We start from the raw sequence: 23,802 nt of genomic DNA, 5'->3' as shown, positions 1-23,802 counted from the left end.
ACAATGCTGCACCTCCTCCCCTTGCACATCTCTGTTTTGCACTGTAGTATCACGATACAGAACAGTGTCACTATACTGACCTACCTCATATCTTGCACTTTGTACATACCACTGCTATTTATTTATGCTGCTATTTATATATACTTTTTTGCACCTCTGGTTAGATGCTAACTGTATTTCATTGGCCTTGTACCTGTACGCTGCACAATGACAATAAAGTTCAATCTAATCTAATCTAATCTAATAACTTCATGACAGTTGTGAATATATGCAGTTATAAGGAATTGACTTTATTAATGTGTTTAATTTCATAAAATAACACTAGACAACACCACCACTCCCTCTGCTGTGCCAGGATAATCTCATAGACTAACACAATCCCTGCAGTGCCTGATATTACACATGCAAACAACCTCCATCTTCCTAAACACCCAGCATGTACAACACTATATAAAGTTATTTCTAGCTTCATGGAGATAGGTACAATGACGTAACAAATCTGAATCTGAAGTTGAGAAATCTGTTTGGGAATGCACTGATTTAGAGGCAACTATCCAGATTTGTGTATTGTTTACAGATAGACTGAAGAGAAAATCAGTGCATAGATGGTCTCTGGGTTAGCCCACTCGCACAGTTGCTTCATCAAGACAATAAATTTAAGAATATTCTGATTTAATAACATAAATTATAATGACATTCTTTTTTATTTGCAGCTTGAGGTCTCAACACATTTATATTTGCATGTTTGCATTTGGCAGATGATTTAATAGGGTTAGGCAAGAAGCTAGATTAGTTAGATTACTGAGTCATTAGTGGCACCCATGAAATCCAGTGCCATTGTGCGGAAAAGTTCAACAAAGCGAATAAGCAGCGGTAAATGTATGCATATTTAACAACACATCGTCAGACATCAAGAGTCTAAAATGTTCACAATTCAAGCAGCTTCCGTCTGTACCTTATACATAAGCACTTGTTCAAATGTCTGTTTTAGCACGGCTGACTCTGATGTGCTGCCATTCATTAATTAGGGTATTATTGGAATGATTCTGTTTACTGTCCTGGGGCTCCTTAAAATTGAACATTCAGAGTTGCCAGAAATTGTGCCCTCCACTTCTTTCAATTCTCCTTTTTCTTCCTGGCAATCAAGGCTTTCGGGGCACTCAAGAAATATCGCCACAGTTCACATTTGTCTCATTAAACTGCTGGTGACGTAATCCCTGCCAGTAATTCAGATGACTTCCAGACCAGCTTTTCTTAAAGCATTTAAGGCCTCCCTCCGTTATTTAATGATAGCAGGGCCAGTTTTCCCTTTAGACGGGGGGAGTGTGGTTTCCATGGAACAGCGATGGGGGCGGTAGCAGTAAACAGTGTACAAGGCTCCACCTCTCTGCCGTTCGAGCCCGCCTTCTGCATTTAGCTGTAGACTCCGATTGGTTTATGTTGACAAGCGTTATGATTAATTCATTAGCTCAAGATCGTTCTGTTCAGCCATTGCTTTGTTGAACTGTCTGTGAATATTTTCAGCAGTCGGTTTGGTTGCTCATCGTGTTGGCTGGGGGATGTCTGAATAAAGCGTAACAGAAAGTTGGAGGGTGTGTTTTTAGAAGAAGGGTATAAATTAACCAAAAGTAATATTGTTTTGTTTAATCAGATAGTTTATCCACTTTCCGCATTTTGGGAAGCAGCCAGGGGCTTCAGAAGCCGTTTCCTCAAACACGTTTTCAAGAGAGAAGGGTAAGTTCATTCCTGTCATTTTGGCGAAACTGCAGCTCTTGAGGCTAACAAGCTGCAATGTACAGTGTACAATATCTTACGTTTTCGCAATTAAGTTGTATTAGGTAGCATTTTGTTTATATTTCTAAACCTAGATGTCAAACATTTTCCCTTGAGACGTAGCGATTTGCCAATCAAAAGTTGCTTTTCGAAGCCTTTCCTGCAAAATTATGATGTAGGTTTTCGGCTACAGTGGGTGTTTTTTGCGCACGATGTAGTTTTAGACTTTTAATTTAGCAGCTAAAGCTAAGTTGTGTTGGATAGTAGCCAGCGGTCTGTGACTATTTTTGGAGCAGTAACAGTCCTTTGCATGTTGACTTTGTCACCAGTTCACTAATTGTACTTTTACATGGAAATGCTGAAAGTAGTTTTTGAATTTTACATAAACTAAAATGAACTGTGTCGTACTAATTTAGGAATATGAATAAGATTTTTAAAAAAAACGCCCAGTGAAACGTGTCATACAACGTACTCTCACCCTTATTTAAGAAGGAGCTCACTATGCCAATGGCATGCACTTTGTTTTTGAGCAATAACTGCCATGGAAAGAATGCTTTGGGGGGTTTCCCCCCCTTCAGCTCTAATTAGAGACCAGTCATCATATTGTAACCAGGTATTTTGAAACTTTCGAAGTAAGTTGGGTTTTCTGGGGAAATAAATTCCTTTTCCCCAACACGACTTTTAATCACGTGCAATGTGATAATAATATTCAATAGAACTGGATTAGTCATAACACTCATTCTTAAGTCATACTCATAGTGAAAATCAAAGTCTGTAGAAAATGGCAGGGTTTAGAATGTTCTAAATAAAGTAGGTACATGTCTGTCTCTTTGAAGTGGGATTCCTGTTGCCACCTACTTTGTTTATGGATTTGTAGGCGTACCTGAACGGGCTTTGGAATATCCTGCTTTAAAAACACACTGTAGATCTGACACATCACAGATCTGACACATTGAGATGACTGTCCTAAAATAATGACAGAAGGAGGTATGCCAATAACAAATTGCGATATGAGAGCAGTTAAGTGTCTGAAAAGACAGGATATTTGAAACTTCAATGTCAGGTCTTTTAGTACTGGTAATGAGAAACTCAGTTATTTTTAGTTCTAATCTAATATTTGTACACCAGAGGGGAATCATTAGTAGGTTGATTTTCAGCCAGCGGTTACACTGACTTGTTTCTTCTGCCCGCACAGCGATTGTGGTGCATCTCTGTGGTGCCTCTGCTTTCAGGTACCTGTTTGTTTTGTTGATTTGTGTTCCAAGGGCCAGCATGCTGTATTTCAAAGTAGGCTCTCAGTTTCTCTGTGGCTTCTCTCATTTTTCTTGTTTAAAATGTTATTTCCATTACTTACTGAGCGTGTACTGAGTCTGACAGATTGTCTTGCTATTATTGCATTTTAATGTCAGAATTCTGCAATTCCTTAACATGGGCCCTCTGTCGTTTTTACCTCTTGGTATGTGGAGAGCACAGCCTAACTCTATGTACATGTCCCTTTGATATATATATATATATTTTGCTAAACTGTTGATGAATATTCTCAATGAAAATGAGCTCAGGTGTGGTAAAACAGGTAGCATTGTTTCTGCTGTCTTGTGTCTTTTGACCCCTGTTGACGTTGTATGAGGAAGTAGGCTATTTACCAGAATCTGTGTGGATGTTTCCTTGAATATGGCATCCTGTAAGTCATGCTGCATGAAAAGCGAGTATTCATTGTATAACCACAGATACTCACAATGTAATTGCATCAAAAGTAAAAAAAAAATGTTTATATTTATTTTGGATAAAGGATGGCTTGAGGAATGTTCATAGAAAACATTCTTCCTGTTTTATTTTAAGCAACAATGAAAGTCTGTGTGAATGCTGGAATCCCAAGTTTCGCCAAACAGATCAAGACACATTAGGTACTTGAACAGACCAGAATATGATATTTGGCAAGAACACTGTAGTTTAGTAATAATTAATTTCACTCCAAATACAAGCACAAGATATTTAAGACATTTCTGCACTGAAAGAAGCCACAGAGCCTGGCCATAACAAATGATACTGGGGAGCCTACCTCAAACATAGAGGTAGTGAGCTAGATTTGTGAACTGCTGTTTTAATGTACTTCAGTGTGTAGTGATTTGTGCATTTAATAGTCATTGTCATAGATGGAGGAGCTTTTTATTCCATGAGAAGTGCAATATGCTACTATTGACCTCAGTTGTCCATGTGGCACCTTTGGGGTGAGTGTGATAAGTTCATTGTAAGGAAAAGTCAGTTCTCTTGGTCAATAGTTAACTTAATCAGCCTCTTACCAGACTCTTATTAATGGCTATCTAACTTCACTAGTCAGTCCTTGTGCTGTGGGAATTGTGTGGCTTTGCAGCATAGCTGCTCAGGTGAACGGACTTGATTACAGTAAAAAGTCTCAACCATGAAAACCTGTTTGTTGACCTTTTTGTGGTTATTTTTGTGATGGATTTCATCATGTTTGACTTCTACACCCCTATTCTCCTACAGGTTATTTCCTCTGTATTTCTTCCCTGTAAGGTTTGGGTGCATTTCTTTGTGATTTTATGACAGTCTATCAGAGAATATATTTCTTAATGTCTGCCATTCGTCTATGGGATTGTGAGTTAAAACATGTCCAAGTGCTCCACCTCCATTGCCATCACACATGCTACATAACATTTTATTTATCCTTGCACTTATTTTTCCTTAAAGCAATTTGTGTCTTTTGGAGAAAATAGGATTAGGAATTAGAACATCAACTCTCAGTTCAGATTTTTAGCTAGGCAAGTACTAAGATGTGGCAGCATGGTTAGAAAACAATTTAAGCATATTTTAACACAAGGCTAGATGTCTTTTTAAGTAGAGTAACAGTAATATACAGTTCTGAGATTTTATAATGTATGGCCATCTCTGCAAGTAAGTAAAAATAGCCTGTTTTTCAAAGAATATTTTAATCCTCTTACAGGAATTTCCAGTATTGTTAATTTTGTCTTTTATTATTTTCGTTGTGTGTTTATTTGAATTTTTATCTTAATCTTTTTATCTTGAAATTTTCGTGGGACTTAAATGTTCCATGTAACGAGCATAGCCCTTTGACCTATCCTTTGCTAGGGGTAGACATGTTGTCAGGTACTGCACAGTGGCTTGGTCCAAGGACAACTGTTAATATAATCATCATGGTGAATAGGGAGAGTTTTTGTATTTAGGTCAACAAGGAAGAGGAAGTGAAACTTTGTTAGATGACTTGATTGAGGTCACTCTTGGCACATTTCTGTAGCTCAGCACTTCCTGCAAGACTAGAAAATCATGGAATGTAAGCACTAGGGTAATGAGACAACAACAACCCATCTCATCGCATCTTAAAAATTACTGTTACACTATACTGTTATTCCTATTATTACCATAATTTCTTGCATCCAGTGCCCCATTAATTTGATCCGGAGGAAAAGAACTCAGGGTTACGAGTATAATTATGGATGGTGATCTAGCAATTTAATCCTTTATGGGACCATTACCTAAGTCAAACAATGAATTGTATACCTATGAACTCTCAAAAGCACATTTAATTCCCACGCCCTTACTGTATTACTGTTGATGCTAGGGAATCAAGAACAATTGTTCACTCACAATTCTCGACTTACAGCTTACATATTGCATATTGCAGTCCATAGCAGAGCTTTGTTAAAAGTATCCTTTTTTTGATCTTTCTGTTGAAAAATCCATTGGATAGTCATAAATATTTGGTGGCAACCTTGCTGCCGAAGGAATTCATTTGTGAACACTGACATCACAGTTGATTAGTGGATCTAAATATGGAAATGTAGTTTGAGCAAATATGGTTTCTATATTTAAGATTACATAATCTGTCAGGACTGTGTGTCACCTTTTACCATCTAACTTTCTATCATTCAGGAACAGTCAGGTGTTTATAATGTTAATTGTTTCCCAGTGGTATTTTACAACTTTAGAATATCGAGTTCTTATAAGGTTTAAGATGCTCAACAAAGCAGGTTGCACTATCAGTCCATTTTGGAAGGGATCAATGTGGCGCATCCTGTAATTGGAGAAGGTACAGCAGATGTGGACAACTCCTTAAATCCCATGAGGTGGGGACCACTTATGTGTCATCCTCCCAGGTTTTCATCAGAGGAGCAGCAATGCTTCAGTGCATCTTTCACCCCCCGTTCTGAAGGTCAGAAGGACAGAAGAACAGCATAAAGATGAATATATTCACTTTTATACGAGTCGACATGGAGGCTGGAGTTCACATCTCTTTGTTTCTGATTGAAGCATGGAAGATGAGGCTCAGATGTGAACATGATAACAGGACTGCAGGCCAGCGCTGTGTGGTTTTGTGCACTTATCATGATAAAGCAGGCGGTGTGCACATTGCACATATTTTCAGTGTGCTGTCTGTTCGGTACCATACTCAAAGAGTTAAGATGCTGCCATCAGCAGAGATAAAAATCTGTCAGCAATAACGTCTAAAAACTTGTTGGTAGTTAGCATGCTTCTGAGGGGCAGATCTGCTAAAATCACTGCTGAAATTGTCTCTTTTTGAGCAAGCAGCACTTTTTAATATTATAGCCCCTAAAGAGGGTCACACCTAGCAGTAGAATGAAAAAAACTTGATTATAGGCTGTTCGAATGGTAAATGGCTTTTTAGATGGTATGGCAGCTGTGAGTAGGTGTTTCAAAAGCATAAATGTTTACTGTAACAGATATTCAGCCATACAGTACTACTTTTTTCATCAGTTCCAATTTTTTTCATTTCTACTATTTTGAATTGCTAGAAATTGAATTTGTGCTGTGGTGAATTTTAAACTGGTTGATGTTAGCAAACTAACCAACCAGAAGATCCTCTGCAAATTACATTATGTTCTGGTTTTCACAAGATGCAACAGTGAAATTGCCACATTTTTAATTAATGTGGTTGTTAACTTATTATAGACCAAACATACACAAAAAAATCAAAGACATTACTCCCATGATTGAGCCTAGACATTCTCAGCCTTTTGTTGTTGTTTCAGATGCACAGCAGTGATTAGAAAACAAGCCTTTTAGACTGTTAAAATTTCCCTTGTGTGTGTGCGCAGGGTTCAGGAAGCGCTGGCCAGGATGTCCCAGTGGAACCAGTTGCAGCAGCTGGACCCCAGGTACCTGGAGCAGCTCTACCACCTGTACAGCGACAGCTTCCCCATGGAGCTACGACAGTTCTTGGCCCCCTGGATTGAGAGCCAGGACTGGTGGGTACAGCATCAAGGAGAACTCAGGGTCCACAGAGCACTGTACCTGCAGACCTTCTCACCACCAAGAACTGACTTTGTAGTTCTCTCCCAGCATAGCTGAATCCAAGTAGCAGGTTTCTGAATCTCTTTGGAGGACTGTATATTTTGAAGACTTGGATCATTTCCGTTTTGACTCCAGTTGTAATCCTTATGAATGTGTGCAGAGTTTATCAAATCTGTGATCCAAAATAGTAGGGTACACTCTGTACAGAGTCTGTACATTCCAAGCCAAACTTCCCATGAATAGTCAGGCTTTCCCCTGAAGTCTTCAACAGAGAGAAGAGAGTTTTGCATTTTTGAATGTACTATTTGGTGACCTGTTCTTCTGTTCTTGTGGAGCTTATGATTGATTGATTAAATCAAAATGTTCTTCGCCCCTAAATGGATTTTGCATAAAAATCAAATATAAATCTGTCATTCCCAAGTTTAGTTGTCTTTATCTGTTTTCGTTCCTATGATATACAAATCTTGTAATTTTATGAAATTCCTCCAACCTCTTTTGCATCATGGAAAATTAATCAGAATGAAGTTTTCTGTGCATCTGGTGTCATGACTGGTGTCCAGTGGCATGTTGGTATCAGGTTCAGTCATGGTCTATATGATAACTTCATAAATGCATGCCTGTTTTTTTGTTCTCTGTCACAATGTCTTCAAACTGTTGCAGGGGACACACCCTCTCATTCATGCAAATCACCTCCACAAATAGATTATTGTACCTTAAAACTTTGTACTGTGACCCAACAATAGATTGTGGCCAGGGAGGGGTGAGGTGTGCAGTAATTGCACAAGCTTCTTTGCCTGCTCATCATGGGTATGTTAATCTGTGAAGGGTGTGTTCAACAAGGGGCATCGCTAAAACCTCTTAATGGTTTGAGCTGTTTGCAGGGAAGGTACTGCCCCTCAATAGCAGCTCCCCTTACTGTGTTACAGTACTCGTATCACTGCAGGTCATACCATGTACATTTTGGGTGGTGCTTTTTCTGTTACGGTTTAGTGGAGGTGGAAAGTGTCAGTGCCAGATGTGTCATTTAACCTCCTTTTCCATTGTCTTCAGGGCCTATGCTGCCAACAAGGAGTCCCACGCCACACTGGTATTCCACAACCTCCTGGGGGAGATGGACCAGCAGTATAGCCGCTTCCTGCAGGAGAACAACGTCCTTTACCAGCACAACCTAAGGCGGATCAAGCAGCACCTGCAGAGCAAGTACCTGGAGAAGCCCATGGAGATCGCCCGCATCGTGGCGCGCTGCCTGTGGGAGGAACAGAGGCTCCTGCAGTCAGCCACTACTGCCACGCAGGTATGGCCTTCACCACTGCTCCCAGTACACTGACCAGCCCCACCCTACTCCGGGCTATACTTGTATATACAACGAGCACATACTTGGGGTTGAGTTGGACTATGTCATTCACTCCTTTTTTTATCATTCCTCTTTGTCCAGCTGCTTGCTGTGGTTCATTCTGGTTCCAGCAACAATACCAGTCATGAGAAAGCAAGAAAAATGTGGAACACAACACCAGGCATGAACCCCAGACATGAGAGAAATGTGCTGTTAAAATATCAAGCAAAGTCATACCCTAGCCACAGACCAGATGCCCTTACTAAAGGAAAGAAACTCATCTTGCTTTTGTTAGCACACTGCGGTCAGGAGACTTTTCTGCCTGCTGTCTGACATGTTTGTAGGAGCAGGGGGAATGCCATCCTGTCTTACGCCCACTCACCTCCACAGCAGTTTTGGTTCCTGTGAAATTCTGAACGCGACCCCAGCTATGACAAGTGAGTGAAGTCTGGTTAAAAACTCTGTTTCCCCTCGGCAGGACGGGCAGGCGGCCCACCCCTCAGGGACAGTGGTGACAGAGAAGCAGCAGATGCTGGAGCACAACCTGCAGGATGTGAGGAAGAGGGTGCAGGTGAGCAGAGTCTGACGAGTGTAGAGAAGGAGGGCACAAGTCAGCCCAGCAGCATTTCTGTGCCATTCTTTCAGCGTAATAGCCCCGGTGCACAAGGGCCTCGCACTGTAATTAACAGCAACGTATTTCAGGAAGCCGTGTGTTTGTGGTGGGCGAACGTCCTGTTTGTTGTCCTTAAAAGAGCAGCCCTGTTTTTATTGCTGACACATTCCTGCCCCACGCGAATGCAGTGCCACGTTGGGCCTTTCCCGCCACATTCTCAGTACTGATAGGAAGCTCACTGTTTTGCCCCATCACTGTACCCAGGACATGGAGCAGAAGATGAAGATGCTGGAGAACCTCCAGGATGACTTTGATTTCAACTACAAGACGCTGAAAAGCCAAGGAGGTGAGTCCAGCATGTGCGTGCACATCACAAGCATCTGGAGTCGCCCAGAGAAATCCCATTATGAATCACAAAAATTAATCACACACCCATTCACCACAATATTCCATTCAGCTGTTGTTGTACGCCAACGTGGCTGTTGACTCCTCCATGTCTGCACTCCTGTTAATGAAATTAGTCTGTTCCATGCATGCAGAGCTCTCCCAGGACCTGAATGGAAACAGCCAGGCAGCGGCCACCAGGCAGAAGATGGCCCAGCTGGAGCAGATGCTCACTGCCTTGGACCAGCTCAGAAGGGTAAGGCTTGCTCTCAGAGAGCACCAAAATCTGTGACCTGTTTCTCTTACAATAGTCCTTAAAAAGTGTTACATCACCTATTTAGAAAAGAATTTAAAATAAGAAAACATACTGTTAATTCTTTCCACTTTATTAAAAATGACAAAGAAAATGCCATTTCCCCCTTGTTTGTGTAGTAAAATGCATTTAAAATCTATTGCATAGCTTGGGAAATTGGGAAAATGAACATTTTCACATGGGCAGAGTCCCAGAAATTCAACATCATTTCCCCAGGATCATGGTCTCAGGTTCACCTTTCCTTTCTTATGAGAGCCGGGACTTGTTTTCACTCCCCTTGCACTAATGGTGTTTGCAAGCCTCTGAACCTGCAGCACTGACCACTGGACTACCAAAATTCTAGACTGTCCCATTTGAAATTACAGTCATATATCACATTGTGTTACATTTGCCTTGTAAATGGTCATCCATGAACATATCATCCCTACAACTGGTTATTTACTGGAGCAAGTTGAACCAGTAACCTATGGGTTATGAGCCCAATGACATGCTGCTATCCAAATATAGTGTAGAAACCTTGGTGAAAATAGAGGAAATGACAGCCCTCTCTCTTGGCAGCAAATCGTGACCGAAATGGCAGGACTTCTGTCGGCCATGGACTTTGTGCAGAAGAACCTGACAGAGGATGAGTTGGCTGAATGGAGGCGGAGGCAGCAGATCGCCTGCATTGGAGGAACCCCCAATATCTGCCTGGACCGTCTGGAGACTTGGTAGGACCCCGTCTATGTAGTGCCCCACTTCCTAGGTGCTTGGGTCAGGCTGAATCAGAAATTCTGTTACTTATGCAGGTGATAGCTAAAAAAAACATGAAAGTGCTGTATAATGGTTCTGCTACATTGGCTGTGTGGTTATAACAGTGACCTCCAGAGATGTTTCTGTTTTTTTTTTTTTTTTTCCATCTGAGCTCTTAAGCGTATAATCAGATTACCTATTCCATTGAGTTTATACAGGTGACCGTGTGCTCGAGGTACTCAGCATTTTCCCATTCAGACTGAATCACCTGCATTAATTTGGCACTATATCTGATCCGATTATGTCATTAAGAGCTCAGGTGGAACAAAAACCAGAAACATCACAGATACCCCGGGACCAGGGCTGCCTGCCTGGGAATTAAATTATGTAACACTGATACAACAGGTGCATTATATTAAAACCCACACCCTGACCCTCTCTCAGGATCACATCTCTGGCCGAGTCCCAGCTGCAGATCCGCCAGCAGATCAAGAAGCTGGAGGAGCTGCAGCAGAAGGTATCCTACAAGGGGGACCCCATTATCCAGCACCGGCCAGCCCTGGAGGAGAAGATTGTGGCCATTTTTAGGAGCCTCATGAAGAGGTGGGGACTCCCGTCATCACCCCCCATCCCACCAATTCAGTAGCAGCACAATAGAATACAATCTTATCTGATTTCCTGTTGGGAAATAAAACAGCTGGCCATCTGTTTGTTTCATTTGGTTTACCCACATGAATCTAGAACTTTTTTCCCAAAATGTCCAGGAATCGCATGGACGTGCATACAAGTGTACAAATGTTTGGAGGTTATAACTTATCCCAACAACTTCTCCAGACAATAATAATACATTTTTTTATGAAAATGATAAATTTGAATGGAAACAAACTCGTCCTTCTTCATTAACTGATAACACCCTCCCTCTCCATGTCCTTCGGCATTCCATCCATGATCTCAGCAAGCCTGTCCTTTTAATGATCTCAAGCGTTCATACACAGTGGCGTCGGAAATTATTCAGACTCCTTCAGTTTGTTGTGTTATAGTCTCAATCTAAAATGGATTAAATGAATTCTTTTGGTCATCAGTCTACATACAAGAACCCATAATGACAAAGCAAAAACGTTTTTTAGAAACTTTTGCACATTTATGAAAACAAAATATTTTAGATTTTTATTAAGTATTCAGGTCCTTTGCTATTACAGTCCAAATTGAGCTGGGGTGCAGCCTGTTTGTTTCGACTATCCTTGAGATGTCTCTAGAACCTGATTTTTGTCTTACAGCGCCTTTGTGGTAGAGCGCCAGCCTTGTATGCCTATGCATCCGGACAGGCCTCTGGTCATCAAAACAGGGGTGCAGTTTACCACCAAAGTCAGGTGAGCACTGCTTGCCACCATACGACACCACACCTGTTTGTTCTCTCAGGGGTTTAAAAGCTCAGAAGTCTGCATAAGCCAAATTGGAGGATGGATTTGTGTGTTACTGTTTGGCAGTACTACCCTGTGAAGCAGTTGTGTTTTCCCGTTTCTTGTAATAGAGGTTTGTTTCTCTCCTTTATTCTGTTCTGTTAAACTGAGTGTTTTTTGTTTATTGTTGATTTTATTTTTTCCCCAGGTTACTGGTGAAATTTCAGGAACTGAATTATCAACTGAAAATCAAAGTGTGCATTGACAAGTGAGTTTCAAATCGCCTTTCATGTTTATTTTCAAAATCACTTTCAGTGACTCGGGAGGTGGTGCGTTACAGAGCTGAAAGCTTTCTGCCGTTCGCGTACTCAGCCCCCCCTCTGGGCCCCGGCTAAACGCAATCAATAAGAAGTGAAAGATGTAGGAAGCCCTTTGCTCCACTTCTGCTTTGATGCCACAAACAGGGCAACTGAGTGGGCTTTACTGTTTTTGCAGGGAATCGGGGGATATTGCAGCACCGAGAGGGTGAGTGACGTGTTCCTGTCATGGCTGAGGACTCTGATCTTTGATGAGAAATAAAGGAGGTCAGACATCAGTGCTCAAAAAGACTGCTGTATAGATTTTTTTTTTTTTCCTGACCTTCCAGGTCCCGCAAGTTTAACATCCTGGGTACCAACACCAAAGTGATGAACATGGAGGAGTCCAACAATGGGAGTCTGTCTGCGGAGTTCAAACACCTGGTGAGTGCCTGCTGTCACACACCTGCCTGAGTGAGCTTGTGCGGTCAATACTGCTGTAATGGCTGTTTGTCTAACACTGCTTTTCCCTTCCAGACCCTGAGGGAGCAGAGGTGTGGGAATGGAGGCAGGACCAACAGTGATGTGAGTATCTACAAAGTCAGGCACACTGGCCCAGCATGGATTGTCCAGCTGTTCTTGTCTTTAGGAGTTCTAATCCTGAACATTTATAATGAAGTCCCTTTCTTTCAGTGCAATGCTGGAGTTAGTTTCGGTTGGTTGAGGTATTCACTTCTTGAATGGAATAGTTAAATTCAGTGACAAAATAGAAAAAGAGCAGTTTAGTGTGCATGTGGAAGAGCTGGTGTTCAAGTGACATCAGCAGGGAAAAGAGTTTTAAAAAGGCAACTGACCCTAACCCTATAGCTGTCTGTGTTAATGCCCAGAAGAATGCCTGCCTCCTCTCTGGTGGTTTCAGGTGAACATGGCAGCCTTAATTACTCCTGGTCAGGATACTGTGGTGCCCTGTGTAAAGGTGAATGTTTGAAATCTCTTCCCCCTCCCTTCATCCCCAGGCCTCTTTGATCGTGACAGAGGAACTCCACCTCATCACCTTTGAGACGGAGGTCTACCATCAAGGCCTAAAGATTGACTTGGAGGTGGGCCAGAGGCAATATCCAACCTGCACATGAACTTAAACCAATGTAGAGCGCCCCCATAAGGGCGCTTCAGATAAACAGTTTGCTTTCAACGTGGCACTGAATGTGCTGTTGATCAACACTTGCTTTGCGTGGAATCCCAGTCCTTACTAATTAGCCAAAGCATGTGTAATCACATATCGGTGGCCGAGGAAGGGCACTTCACAGGCACATACAAATGAGCTTGTAGCTGGGTGTTACCAGAACCACCAGGACTGCTTTTGTGGGCATCTGTGTTTGTCTGAGGTTTGCTAATACCAATTAAATGTTGGGGTGGGGCAATTCTGTCAGGATCACTGCACTAATCTACATTGGCACCCCATCCTCACCCCTGGCAAATTTCTTTTCCAGCAGAGCAACTTCCCTGTGGCACAGAGTAATTAATGTTGTAATTAATAAGCGTGAAATAAATTGTGGTTTGTTGAGCATCATTCCTGTGCTCATCAATGCTGCCGCATACAAATGCAGTCAGTATTCACAAAAAGGAAAATGAGCCCTCTGGTCCTTATCAGTGGATATTTCAGTATCTTATCTTATATAGCTGAGGTATTGCCTGTGATGAGGTTGCAGCGTTCCTCTGAAGAGTTTCATCCCTTACACACTTTTCCATGTTTTCTGAATATAGCTGTCACCTGTTTTTGTCTCCCTTGTGTGTGCATCTCTTTTTAGCCTTCACCCTAAGATTATTTTTTTTTGAGTTAGGCAGAACAAGATGTGAGAACAACTTGGAAGTGAATGTCTGTTCTTCTCTCTAGACACACTCCCTGCCTGTGGTTGTGATCTCCAACATTTGTCAGATGCCAAATGCATGGGCCTCTATCCTGTGGTACAATATGCTCACCAACCATCCCAAGGTAAAAAAGATGAAAAGGTGAAAAGACTGTGAGCATTGAAAAGAATAGACAAACTCTTATTTTTGCCTGAATGAACTCTGACTACAGTAAACTGTCTCCCTCTTGGAGGATTTTATCTAAATTGCTAATTGACAGAACATTAAAAGAGAGAGCCTGGTACAGGAAATTGAAGTTTCTCCAGCTGCATACTTGGTTGGATGTATTTATCTGCTTGGTTTTTGGCTGACAAACATTTGGTGACCACTTGTCCTCCCCTTCACCAGAATGTCAACTTCTTCACCAAGCCACCAGTGGGCACATGGGACCAGGTGGCTGAGGTGCTGAGCTGGCAGTTCTCTTCCACCACGAAGAGGGGGCTGACAATCGATCAGCTGACCACGCTGGCTGAGAAACTGCTGGGTGAGGAGGGCTTATGCCACTACACTGACCACACCACTGAATTTGCTCTGTAAGCTGCATCTCTGTCACACACATTTAGCAGCTTTCCAAAACTACTGGACAGTGGCACTGCAGTGGATCTTTATTATTACACGCTTTCTTTTGTTACTTACTCCACTTCCTCCTGTGACAGTGTTCACTGTTCCCATTGATATCATAGTATATATCCTCTTTTCTTTCCAGCTCTGTCTCTCCCGAAACACTGTACTCACTCCTCTTGTTCCCTCACAGGTCCATGTGTAAACTACTCTGGATGCCAGATCACCTGGGCCAAGTTCTGCAAAGTATGTGATCCTGACAGTGCCACACATCTGCATTTATAGAGTCACTCTGCACTTTACTTTTCCCCCTGATGTTACATTTACATTTACATTTATTCATTTGGCAGACGCTTTTATCCAAAGCGTCTTACATAGGTTACAGTTCTTTACAATGCTATCCATTTATAGAGCTGGATATTTACTGAGGCACATGTTGACCTTCCACACATTTTCTGTCAATGTTGCTCCAGGAGAACATGGCTGGCAAAGGCTTCTCTTTCTGGGTGTGGCTGGATAACATCATTGATCTGGTGAAGAAGTACATCCTGGCACTGTGGAATGAAGGGTAAGCAGGCACCAGGCTCTCTGTCAGTGACTGGTTCTTACATTTGGGCAGCTGCACGCTCAGCAATAGCCCATCACCCATGACAGCATGTAATGTTGTGACACTGCATTCTGGACTTAAAGGTCAAGGAGACCGGAGAGTTAGGTGGGGCAGCATTGTTACTGCCTTGCTCAGGGTACTTTATGTAGAAAAAAAGAATGGCAGCTCAGCTGTATTTTTCAGTTGAACACCTACTTGCAGTCCTAGAAAGGCAATTCATTGACAAAATGTGTTGTATTTTGTAAATGCAGGTGAGAATGGCACGCGTCTCTGCATTGGATTGTAGTTAATTAAAAAAGATGAGGTGCTCAGCTGTCTTCTTTTGTGCATTGATTTGCCTTGAGCACCTCATGCTCCACCTTTTCTTATCACAAGGTACTTAGCTTTGGTTGCTCCAGTAAAAATCCAGCTGTGAATGGCAGATCAGAGCATGTACACATCCCGGGTCATCAAATGAGTGACCTGTGCACTCCACTGTACAGGTTCATCATGGGCTTCATCAGCAAGGAGAGGGAGAGGGCCATCCTGAGCCCCAAGCCCCCGGGGACCTTCCTGCTGCGCTTCAGCGAGAGCAGCAAGGAGGGCGGCATCACCTTCACCTGGGTGGAGAAGGACATCAATGGTGAGAGCTGGACCTCCTGGGCCACCGCGCACCACACTGCACCATATCGAACACTGGACAATGGAGAGAGGGGTGCAATTATTACAAACACACAGTTGGTCTCTTCAGGGGAAAGGCAATTCCTGTATTTGAGTAAAGGCGGACGGTTGGAGAAAAAAATGTGCCCATTCAGGGTGACAAGCAGAATATAGCTGTCACCAGCCAACATCTACTCACTACAGGGTATCCTGAAAATATAAGTATTTTGATATTAACAGGTATGCTCTGTGTACTTCTAAACATCATACAGTCATACAATCATTCTTCTCGATGAAAGCCAGTTAGTTTAACTCCACAAGGGCTATATTTCTGAACAGTTGTCAAATCTTAACACAAAACATACAGAGAAAAACTATAGTATACATACAGTATACAATATAGCAGACCAAAACAGGCTACCTCTGTACTTGTCAAGACAGTCATCACTGATCACTTGAGGGGCCAGGAGGAGGCAGGTGTGTTGATTTTTACTGCTCTACCCCTTTTTCTTTAAAAGTGCAAATACATTTTTTGTAGAATTCAGTATGAATTCTATTAAGAGCCCACTGCCATTTGAGACATTCTTTAAAGTTTTTTATTTTATTTTTTCAAAAATGATCAAATGTGACACCTGTCACATTACTGGCTGTTAGCCACAAGCTTTATAGTGTTTGTGTTACAGATTGAAGTTCTCCTTTTGATTTTGTGACCCATTCATATTCAAAGGAAGGGGATGGAATAATGCTTCTTAGCTTCTTTGTAGGCATCTCATCAGTGCACTGAATTCAGTAAAACACTTTGAGAAGCAAAATGGTTCATCATACTTTGTTTTGCTGAAGTTCACTCATCTGACATATTTCGGTCAGTGTTGGAGTATTGACCAAGAATGCATTTATTCATTTGGTTGAATTTAGCTGAGGAGCAGTTACTCATTTTCATTGATTTTGTGCCTTCAGATACACATAAGTATTTGTTTATTCACCTAGCTCAGTGCAGACTAGAGAGGTGTGACTGAGCTTGTTTTGACAGGAGGGAAACATCACAACTGGCAATATGCTGTAGAAAGACCATGAAAAATGAACTGTTAATTAACTTCTAGTAGTTTTGTGCTTTGCACAGATATGAGGTTATGCTATAAGAGCGTGGTTTGTCTTTCTCGAAGTAAAAAGCTGTGGCTGTAAATAGACTGTGCTGTGCTTGGCAGGGGCCTGTGTGGATTTGAATCTTGTGGAAAGGTTTACACAGTAGAGGTGTTAAATTTAAATGAAAATGTAGTCTGAGTTACGGAGCTTACAGATTTCGGCTTCAGCCGGTTTTATATACAGGACAAACTGGGCTATTAGTCAATGATAGATATCATAGGATTGGTAGATGTAATCTTAAGAGTATCATTTCATTTGAAGGGCATGTTCAGCACATACACTCTACAGTGGGGTTTTCTGTTCTTTAGATGTTCATTCATCGAGATAACAAGGAGATGAAGATGTTCAGAATATGATGAAATCAAGTGCAATAATAAATGAAAGATGTTATGCTCAGGAAGGGTTCTGTGAAACTAGCTGTTGGGTTGTGCCGTGTGGCTATTCACAGCATGAACAGTCTGGTGTCCAATGTGACACACTGTGATTTGCCTCTATCACTGCGGGTCATCCCAGTTGTAGATCCAGTTCCTTGTGCCTGGCCTCCCCCCTCCTCTCTGACTGTCTCTCTCTTCTCCTTGTGCTCGTTTTTTTTCCCTGCCTCCTCTCTCATGTTTGTCCCTCTGTATCCTACACTCTGTCCCTTCATCATATCTCTCTTTTGCTTTCTCTCTCGGTCTCTCTCTCTCTCTTTCTCTCCAGGTAAAACTCAGATACAGTCAGTGGAGCCATACACCAAGCAGCAGCTCAGCAATATGTCCTTTGCCGAGATTATTATGGGCTACAAGATAATGGACGCCACCAACATCCTGGTCTCGCCACTGGTCTACCTCTTCCCAGAGATCCCTAAGGAGGAGGCTTTTGGGAAGTACTGCCGGGCTGAAGCCAGTGATCCTGACTCCACTGACCCAGGTAGTCGTTGATTTTCCTACCTGCTAGATGGGACTACTCATGGCGGGGTGGGGGGCATCTGAGCTATAACCCAGGAGTCCCTCCCTGTAAGTACAGTTGCATCCTCAATACTCTCTTGACACGCCTTGTCAAAGGTTTTGTCCGATAAACTTCAAAGTTCAGCCTCAGTTTGATAGAGGTGCTGTTTTTTTCTTACATGTGGATTTAAGGTCAAAGTGGTTTTGACCTTTTGCCTTTGTTTGCCTATTTTTGTGACAGGTGCTGCGCCTTACCTGAAGACAAAGTTCATCTGCGTCACGCCGTAAGTATTTTTAGGACATGTGGTTGTTAATGGTTTATAACCAAAACAATCTTTTTAGGGTGCTCCTCTGCCATTTTTTCATAGTCCAGCATTTAAGGTGTTCATGTCTGGGGTTTATTAAATATAGTTTCAGATTAGGATCTAGTGTTTATTACTGCTGAGCGTCCACATGGTTACATTACACTCAGGCTTTTACATGAGAGGCAATGAAACTGCTGCCTCACTGCATCTGCCACATGTTCCTCCCTCAGCCTGTATCAGAACAGAAAGCACACCTGCGCTGTTGGGAACTGGGGGCGTTCAGAGCATACGTGAAGTGTCCTGACATGTGATATCTGTACCTGAAGAACAATAACAGGGCATCTGAGCATGAGGAGCAGGTTTCATTCTCAGTAAACGCTGAGCTCCGAGATGTGAAATGAAAAGGGAAACCACCGCTTGTCAAGATGCTGCTTGTCATAGCTGGAAAAATGTCTAGCCTTCCCCCACCTTTACTGGTACCCTAAGAATCAACCCCCTTTGTGCATTGTGTCTCCTCACAACCAAAGCAAAATGCTGAGAGGAGTCTTCTTTAAGGGAGAGGCATGACTGCCTGCTCTCCATCGTGTGCCTTCTTTTATGGCTCTCTTGCCAGAGCTCTGACTCACTGTACAGTACGTTCTTAAAGGGAGACTATAAAAAAGAAGGGAGCAGCATACAGTAAATGGCAAGGCTGCCCATTTGACGGTAAACAGGAGGGAGGACTGACAGAGGTCGGAGGGAGGTTGGAGAGGTTGGGTTTGGGGGAATTGAAGGGAATGGTGCGCAGTGAGAAACTTGATCTGTCTCTGCAGGTGCCCCTCAGTGTTCATGGACATGCCGGACAGCGAGCTGCTAGTGAATGGATTCCCAGGGTAGGGAAGGGATGGGGGCGTGGAGAGGTGTGTGTGTGTGTCTGTGTGTGTGTGTGAGTGTGTGTGTGTGCGTGGGGGTGCATGCCTGTGTGTGCCTGTGTATGGTTGCACCCGCCTTGGCTTCCTTGAGCAGGCGTGGCTCCTTCCTCTATCTGTTTCCCACTCACTGCAACTGCAGCACCCTCAAGCCTGGGTAAAATTCATCTCTAAAAGATTATGACCCAAAAAATCTTTTGACAGATGTAATTTTTGATGAGCCGCATAATTTCTGCCCCTTTTTGTCTCTTCCTTTAACATCATCTCAGTATTTATGTCTTGTTTTTGTTCATTTCTGGTCAGCCAAGGGGGAAAAGGTTGTGCAAAAGTGACCACCCTAAAATCAGCCACATTTGCTCCTTTGTTGTTTGAAATAAACATGAAGTTTATTTCAACTCTCTAGGAGAGTTTTACTACGACTGTTACTGAGACACTCAAGGTTTACCTGGGACAAATTGTGTAGTGACAGGTTCAGTTTAGTTTCATACGTACATTCAGAAATGTATTCAGATCACTGAAATGTATTCATGACTTTTTTTTAGATGTTAATATTTTTTTCTCAATATGATGTTCACAGTGGAGCACTAGCATACCATTGTTAAAAAGGCCAAAATGTATCAATAACCACTAGTATCAAATTTCTAACAGCATGTGCTGACAGTGGCAGAACTTTGGTGAAACGCATTTGTAAAACATGATATCAGGCTTACCAAAATCTCACTGCTTACTGTTTTGCAAGTTTCTGTTGTAGTTCATCGCACCTACAGAATATTGTAAATGTCACTTATTTGTGTTCTCCTGTTTCATTGGATTAGGTGTACTTTGTGGAATTATGAAACATGAAAGGGTCAACATTGAGTCCTTTATTGATTCCTTTAAAGTCCCCACAGAAAACCTGTCTGCAGTCTACACCTCCTACCATTGCAACCACTGAGCTCATTTATAGATCCAGCAGTCTCACTAACGCCCAATCTTACATAACATGTATTGCAAAGATTAAAAATTTTAATATAGCTCATTCTTAAACTCAGGTCAAATTCGATTATTTAATGTAATGTATGATGTACATATGAATATGTATCCATTGCATTTTTAAAAAAAAAAAAATAATAAAATACATGCCGTTTGTGTAGCTTGCAGTCAGAATGTCACACTGTGATAGACCACATTCTTACTCCTTATCAGGCACCTTTGTGTGACGATCGACTGAGCTGTTCAGATTTCAGATGGTGAGAGTAATTGACTTCGAGTAATGTGCCGAGAGTCCTAAATAACCCAACAATATCATCAGCTGGCACATAGGCTTCATCATCAATTTTCTAACACAATGAGTGAATTCTCTCAATGTTTCCTCTTCAGGGGAGTACAATCATCAGCTCTGTTGTGCTGTATGCTTCTTTCTCAGCGTAGAACAACTCTATTTTTTTGTGTTCTGCTGTATATGGTTTGGAAGGCTTTATTTTTGACACAAAATGTTTGGAATGATCAGCAGTGTGGGTTTCCTCATCAGATTCATTTTCAGCAATCCTATAATTTACAATACGATATGTGTAGCATAAAAAAATCTGATCAAATCATCAAATGAAATGGCAAAAAAAAAAAAAATGGCAAGCTTGAAATAAGCAGAAGATTCCTTATCTGTGGGTGACATGCTGCCTTCTTTTGATAGTGTTTTTACAGATGCAGAGGAGATTTTTTTGCACATGCTTATCAGCATAATGGAAAACCTGCACTGACCATAAACACCACAAGTGTTTGAATGTCTTTTAGCTCTAAGCTGCTTTTATTACCTCTTTCCACCTGTTGCAGCACCAACTCTGGCAACACCAGCGATCTGTTTACTATGTCCCCTCGAACCCTGGACTCTCTGATGCCTGATGAAGGGGCAGAAGCCAACCCTGGCGGCTTGGGTAAGGCTTTGCTAGACCCTTGCTAACGTGATTGTGGTCTCTCATATTCAGACTCAAACCATAGTAAAAAAAAATACCTAACTGCTCATACTTAGATATACATAAATAGCTCTCTCTCATTATGCCGCTCCAAATTGTTACCCATGTTGAGGACTGAATATGACATTCTCATTCATGACCCACTACTGTCGTTTCCAAGCCTGATGTTAAACCTTTAACCTTCCCTTGTTTTACAAGGGCAATTAAATGCTTAAACATGTATTTGTGAATCAGCCAGATTGTAACCACCCACTCCTCTGAGAATTTCCCTCCCTTAGTTTCTATTTTCAGTGTTCAGCTCTTTGAGCACAGACCACGTTGTTCGCTGGAGGATCACCCGGCAGAGCAGCATGCATTCCACATCCGACCTGGCGCTTAATTCCCTGTGTATCTTGGGTTTTTGTCTTCCCAGAATCCCTCACGCTAGACATGGAGTACAGCTCGGACATGGCTTCGCCCCAGTGAGCAGGATTTGATCCAGCGAGAGGGCCATAGTGACGACATGCACACCAGTCTGATCTCCCTTCAGCCAGTCACACCTCATACTGGTCGCCATTACTGCCAAACACTCAACATCTGTGATATGCCTTTCCATCTTGTTATTCAGAAAAGCCCCTAAAGGGGCATGAACTTGGATATTTCATGGTCATTTTTTGTGTTCAACAGTGAGGAATGTCACTGTTATATCATGTTGTTTTTCTGGAAAATACTGGTCTGCCTATAAGGTGGGTAGGTTGTCAAAGGAAAGACTACAAGAGGCTAACCACAGTCACAACTAATTGATCACAGAGTTTTATTTTTGATATTGTACACAAAACGCCACTGTAATCTTGAAGCATAAAGGCTTAAACCCTGGGGGAAATGATACAATGGATGTTCCATAACATTTATAAAGCAGGCTTGACTATAATGTATGTGTGCTTGAAATATCCAACTTGGCACTTACAGTGGTGTTCAAGCGCAGATACTAACTGACCCTTTTCCAGAAAACTAAACTCAATATGCCATAAGGTTTGCTAGTTACATGATAACTGTATTGTAAGCTACAGATAATTTTTGAAGAACAGCCTAGGGAGACATTTAAACCAGTATGAGCGCTGCAGGAATAGTTGTGTAAGCTAGTTATTGTGGAAAATGCATACTTTCTCCAGTATATATTCTGTCATGGCCGCTTTCTTCAGTGCCTTTCTTTTTAGTCTACCCTGTCTTACCTTGTTTGTCACTGCACAGATTTGTATCATGTGTAAAGATTCATGTGAGACCTTTGCTTCTCAGTGCCACAGCTGTTAAAGCCATCAGGACTTGAGAGTTCGGGTTCGGCTGGTGAATAATGGAATGGTTATATCACATTTGCAGACAGCTCTGCTGTATTTTAAATATCAGCTGAACAAGTGAAAAGGTTCATCAAATGAATAAGAGGAAAATTGTTGGCTGCCTATATGAACAACAATCGTGTGTAGAGCTCACTTCCCATTGCTTGTCGTGTATATTTTCCATTTGTAGTATCAGTAGAATGAACACCTTTTTATCTGTCCTTCCTCAAAATGGGCACAGTGCCATGGTTCCTTCCTTTTTCTGAAACAAATTCTATGGCAAAAGGTTCGTGGCTTGGTTTATAGATAAAACGTCACTCATGCATTCGGCATTTTACAGCATATGTTTATGTGGTTATACTTTAAATGTTTGTTGTTTGACTCTCAGCTTGTTTCAAACAGTTGTTGAAGCTGATGAATAAGGAGGAGTTTCACGAAGTGTCATTGTGTCACGTACAGCAGCATGCATGGATCATGACTTTAGAAGTTCTTTCTTTGTTTTGGCACTTAAGGGGATGGTGTCAGTGACTTTTTTTAAACCTTTACCCTGAATGTATTTTTAGGGGTGCTTCATCTTTGCTTTTAAATCAAGTAACTGATGATTTTTACCTGTACCACTCCCCTTTTGTCTCTGCTGTAACCACTGTAGCATAAGGAATACTGGATCTGGCTGAATTGATACAGATATATTAGCTGATTCTCTTGATATTACAGTAGTCTGGGAGATTGAGGCTGATCTCCCAACAGAAAGATGCTGTGGGTCTGGACTCTCATCCCAGGCCTGATGTAAACTCTAGTTAGTGCAAAGGAGTTAAACAGCAGGTATATTATTACATTTCTGGGTATCAGGGATGAGTTATATTCTTAAAGCTAACCATAGGAAAACTATTGAGTCCTACCATTTGCTGCTTTTAAAGCTTGTATTTCTGTGCTGGGGGGGGGGGGGGGCAAGTCTTACTTATTAATTGTGTAAATTGCATATGAATTGAATTTTCTGTAAATTATGCTGTAACTAAACTAATCACTAGTACTTTTAATTAAACATTTACTGAAACTGAACTGGTGCTCTGTCTGTTGATCCATTTGTGTAAAAACCAGAACTTGATGTGACTAATAAACAGACTGCAATAATCATGAGTGGGTCAGAAATTCTGTCTGAATGAAATGCCTATATCCAATCACTAATCGGTGTTTGCTTGGTGCTTGCTAATCTTGGTGGTTGCTTTCAACAGATAATACTTCTAGTTGTAAGTGGGTATAAGTAAAATATACTTTCAGTGGGTTTAGAGGATGGTGTTTTGCACAATACCATTGGAGGTTTAAGAAAGCCACGGAAAAGAAAGCCTGACATGTTTCCTTTTAATTTTAATGTCTCTTTACCTGGAGTCTTATCATACAGTAGTTCCTGGA

At 41.8% G+C, this 23,802-nt stretch overlaps 1 protein-coding gene across 2 annotated transcripts; it reads left to right on the top strand.

Moving 5' to 3' along the window:
- Nucleotides 1-1,512: 1,512 nt before the first annotated feature.
- LOC118777566 (signal transducer and activator of transcription 3-like) lies at nucleotides 1,513-23,324 on the top strand. Of its 2 annotated transcripts, none has more exons than XM_036528649.1 (24): nucleotides 1,513-1,734; nucleotides 6,867-7,016; nucleotides 8,113-8,356; nucleotides 8,874-8,966; nucleotides 9,273-9,354; nucleotides 9,548-9,648; nucleotides 10,264-10,415; nucleotides 10,882-11,040; nucleotides 11,715-11,807; nucleotides 12,046-12,105; nucleotides 12,333-12,362; nucleotides 12,484-12,577; nucleotides 12,671-12,718; nucleotides 13,150-13,233; nucleotides 14,028-14,126; nucleotides 14,390-14,525; nucleotides 14,796-14,848; nucleotides 15,076-15,170; nucleotides 15,692-15,831; nucleotides 17,691-17,900; nucleotides 18,159-18,201; nucleotides 19,035-19,094; nucleotides 20,940-21,040; nucleotides 21,492-23,324. In XM_036528649.1, exons 2-24 carry the CDS (start codon nucleotides 6,889-6,891, stop codon nucleotides 21,542-21,544), a joined length of 2,358 nt encoding a protein of 785 aa, XP_036384542.1. In that variant the 5' UTR covers nucleotides 1,513-1,734; nucleotides 6,867-6,888; the 3' UTR covers nucleotides 21,545-23,324. The 2 variants fall into 2 exon arrangements, with proteins under 2 accessions (XP_036384542.1, XP_036384533.1); XM_036528640.1 differs by having other exon boundaries at nucleotides 17,691-17,903.
- The last annotated feature ends 478 nt before the right edge of the window (nucleotides 23,325-23,802 follow it).

The sequence above is a fragment of the Megalops cyprinoides genome, chromosome 1, assembly GCF_013368585.1.
Source record: "Megalops cyprinoides isolate fMegCyp1 chromosome 1, fMegCyp1.pri, whole genome shotgun sequence".
NCBI classification, from domain to species: domain Eukaryota; kingdom Metazoa; phylum Chordata; class Actinopteri; order Elopiformes; family Megalopidae; genus Megalops; species Megalops cyprinoides.
Note: the sequence above shows the minus strand (reverse complement) of the source record. Positions and strands in the feature narration are given on the sequence as shown.

Coding starts and splice junctions, on each gene's coding strand:
- LOC118777566 (XM_036528640.1), top strand. CDS start 6,889: ATGTCCCAGTGGAACCAGTTGCAGCAGCTGGACCCCAGGTACCTGGAG. Junction 7,017..8,112: donor TGGATTGAGAGCCAGGACTG/GTGGGTACAGCA, acceptor CATTGTCTTCAG/GGCCTATGCTGCCAACAAGG. Junction 10,416..10,881: donor CTGGACCGTCTGGAGACTTG/GTAGGACCCCGT, acceptor ACCCTCTCTCAG/GATCACATCTCTGGCCGAGT.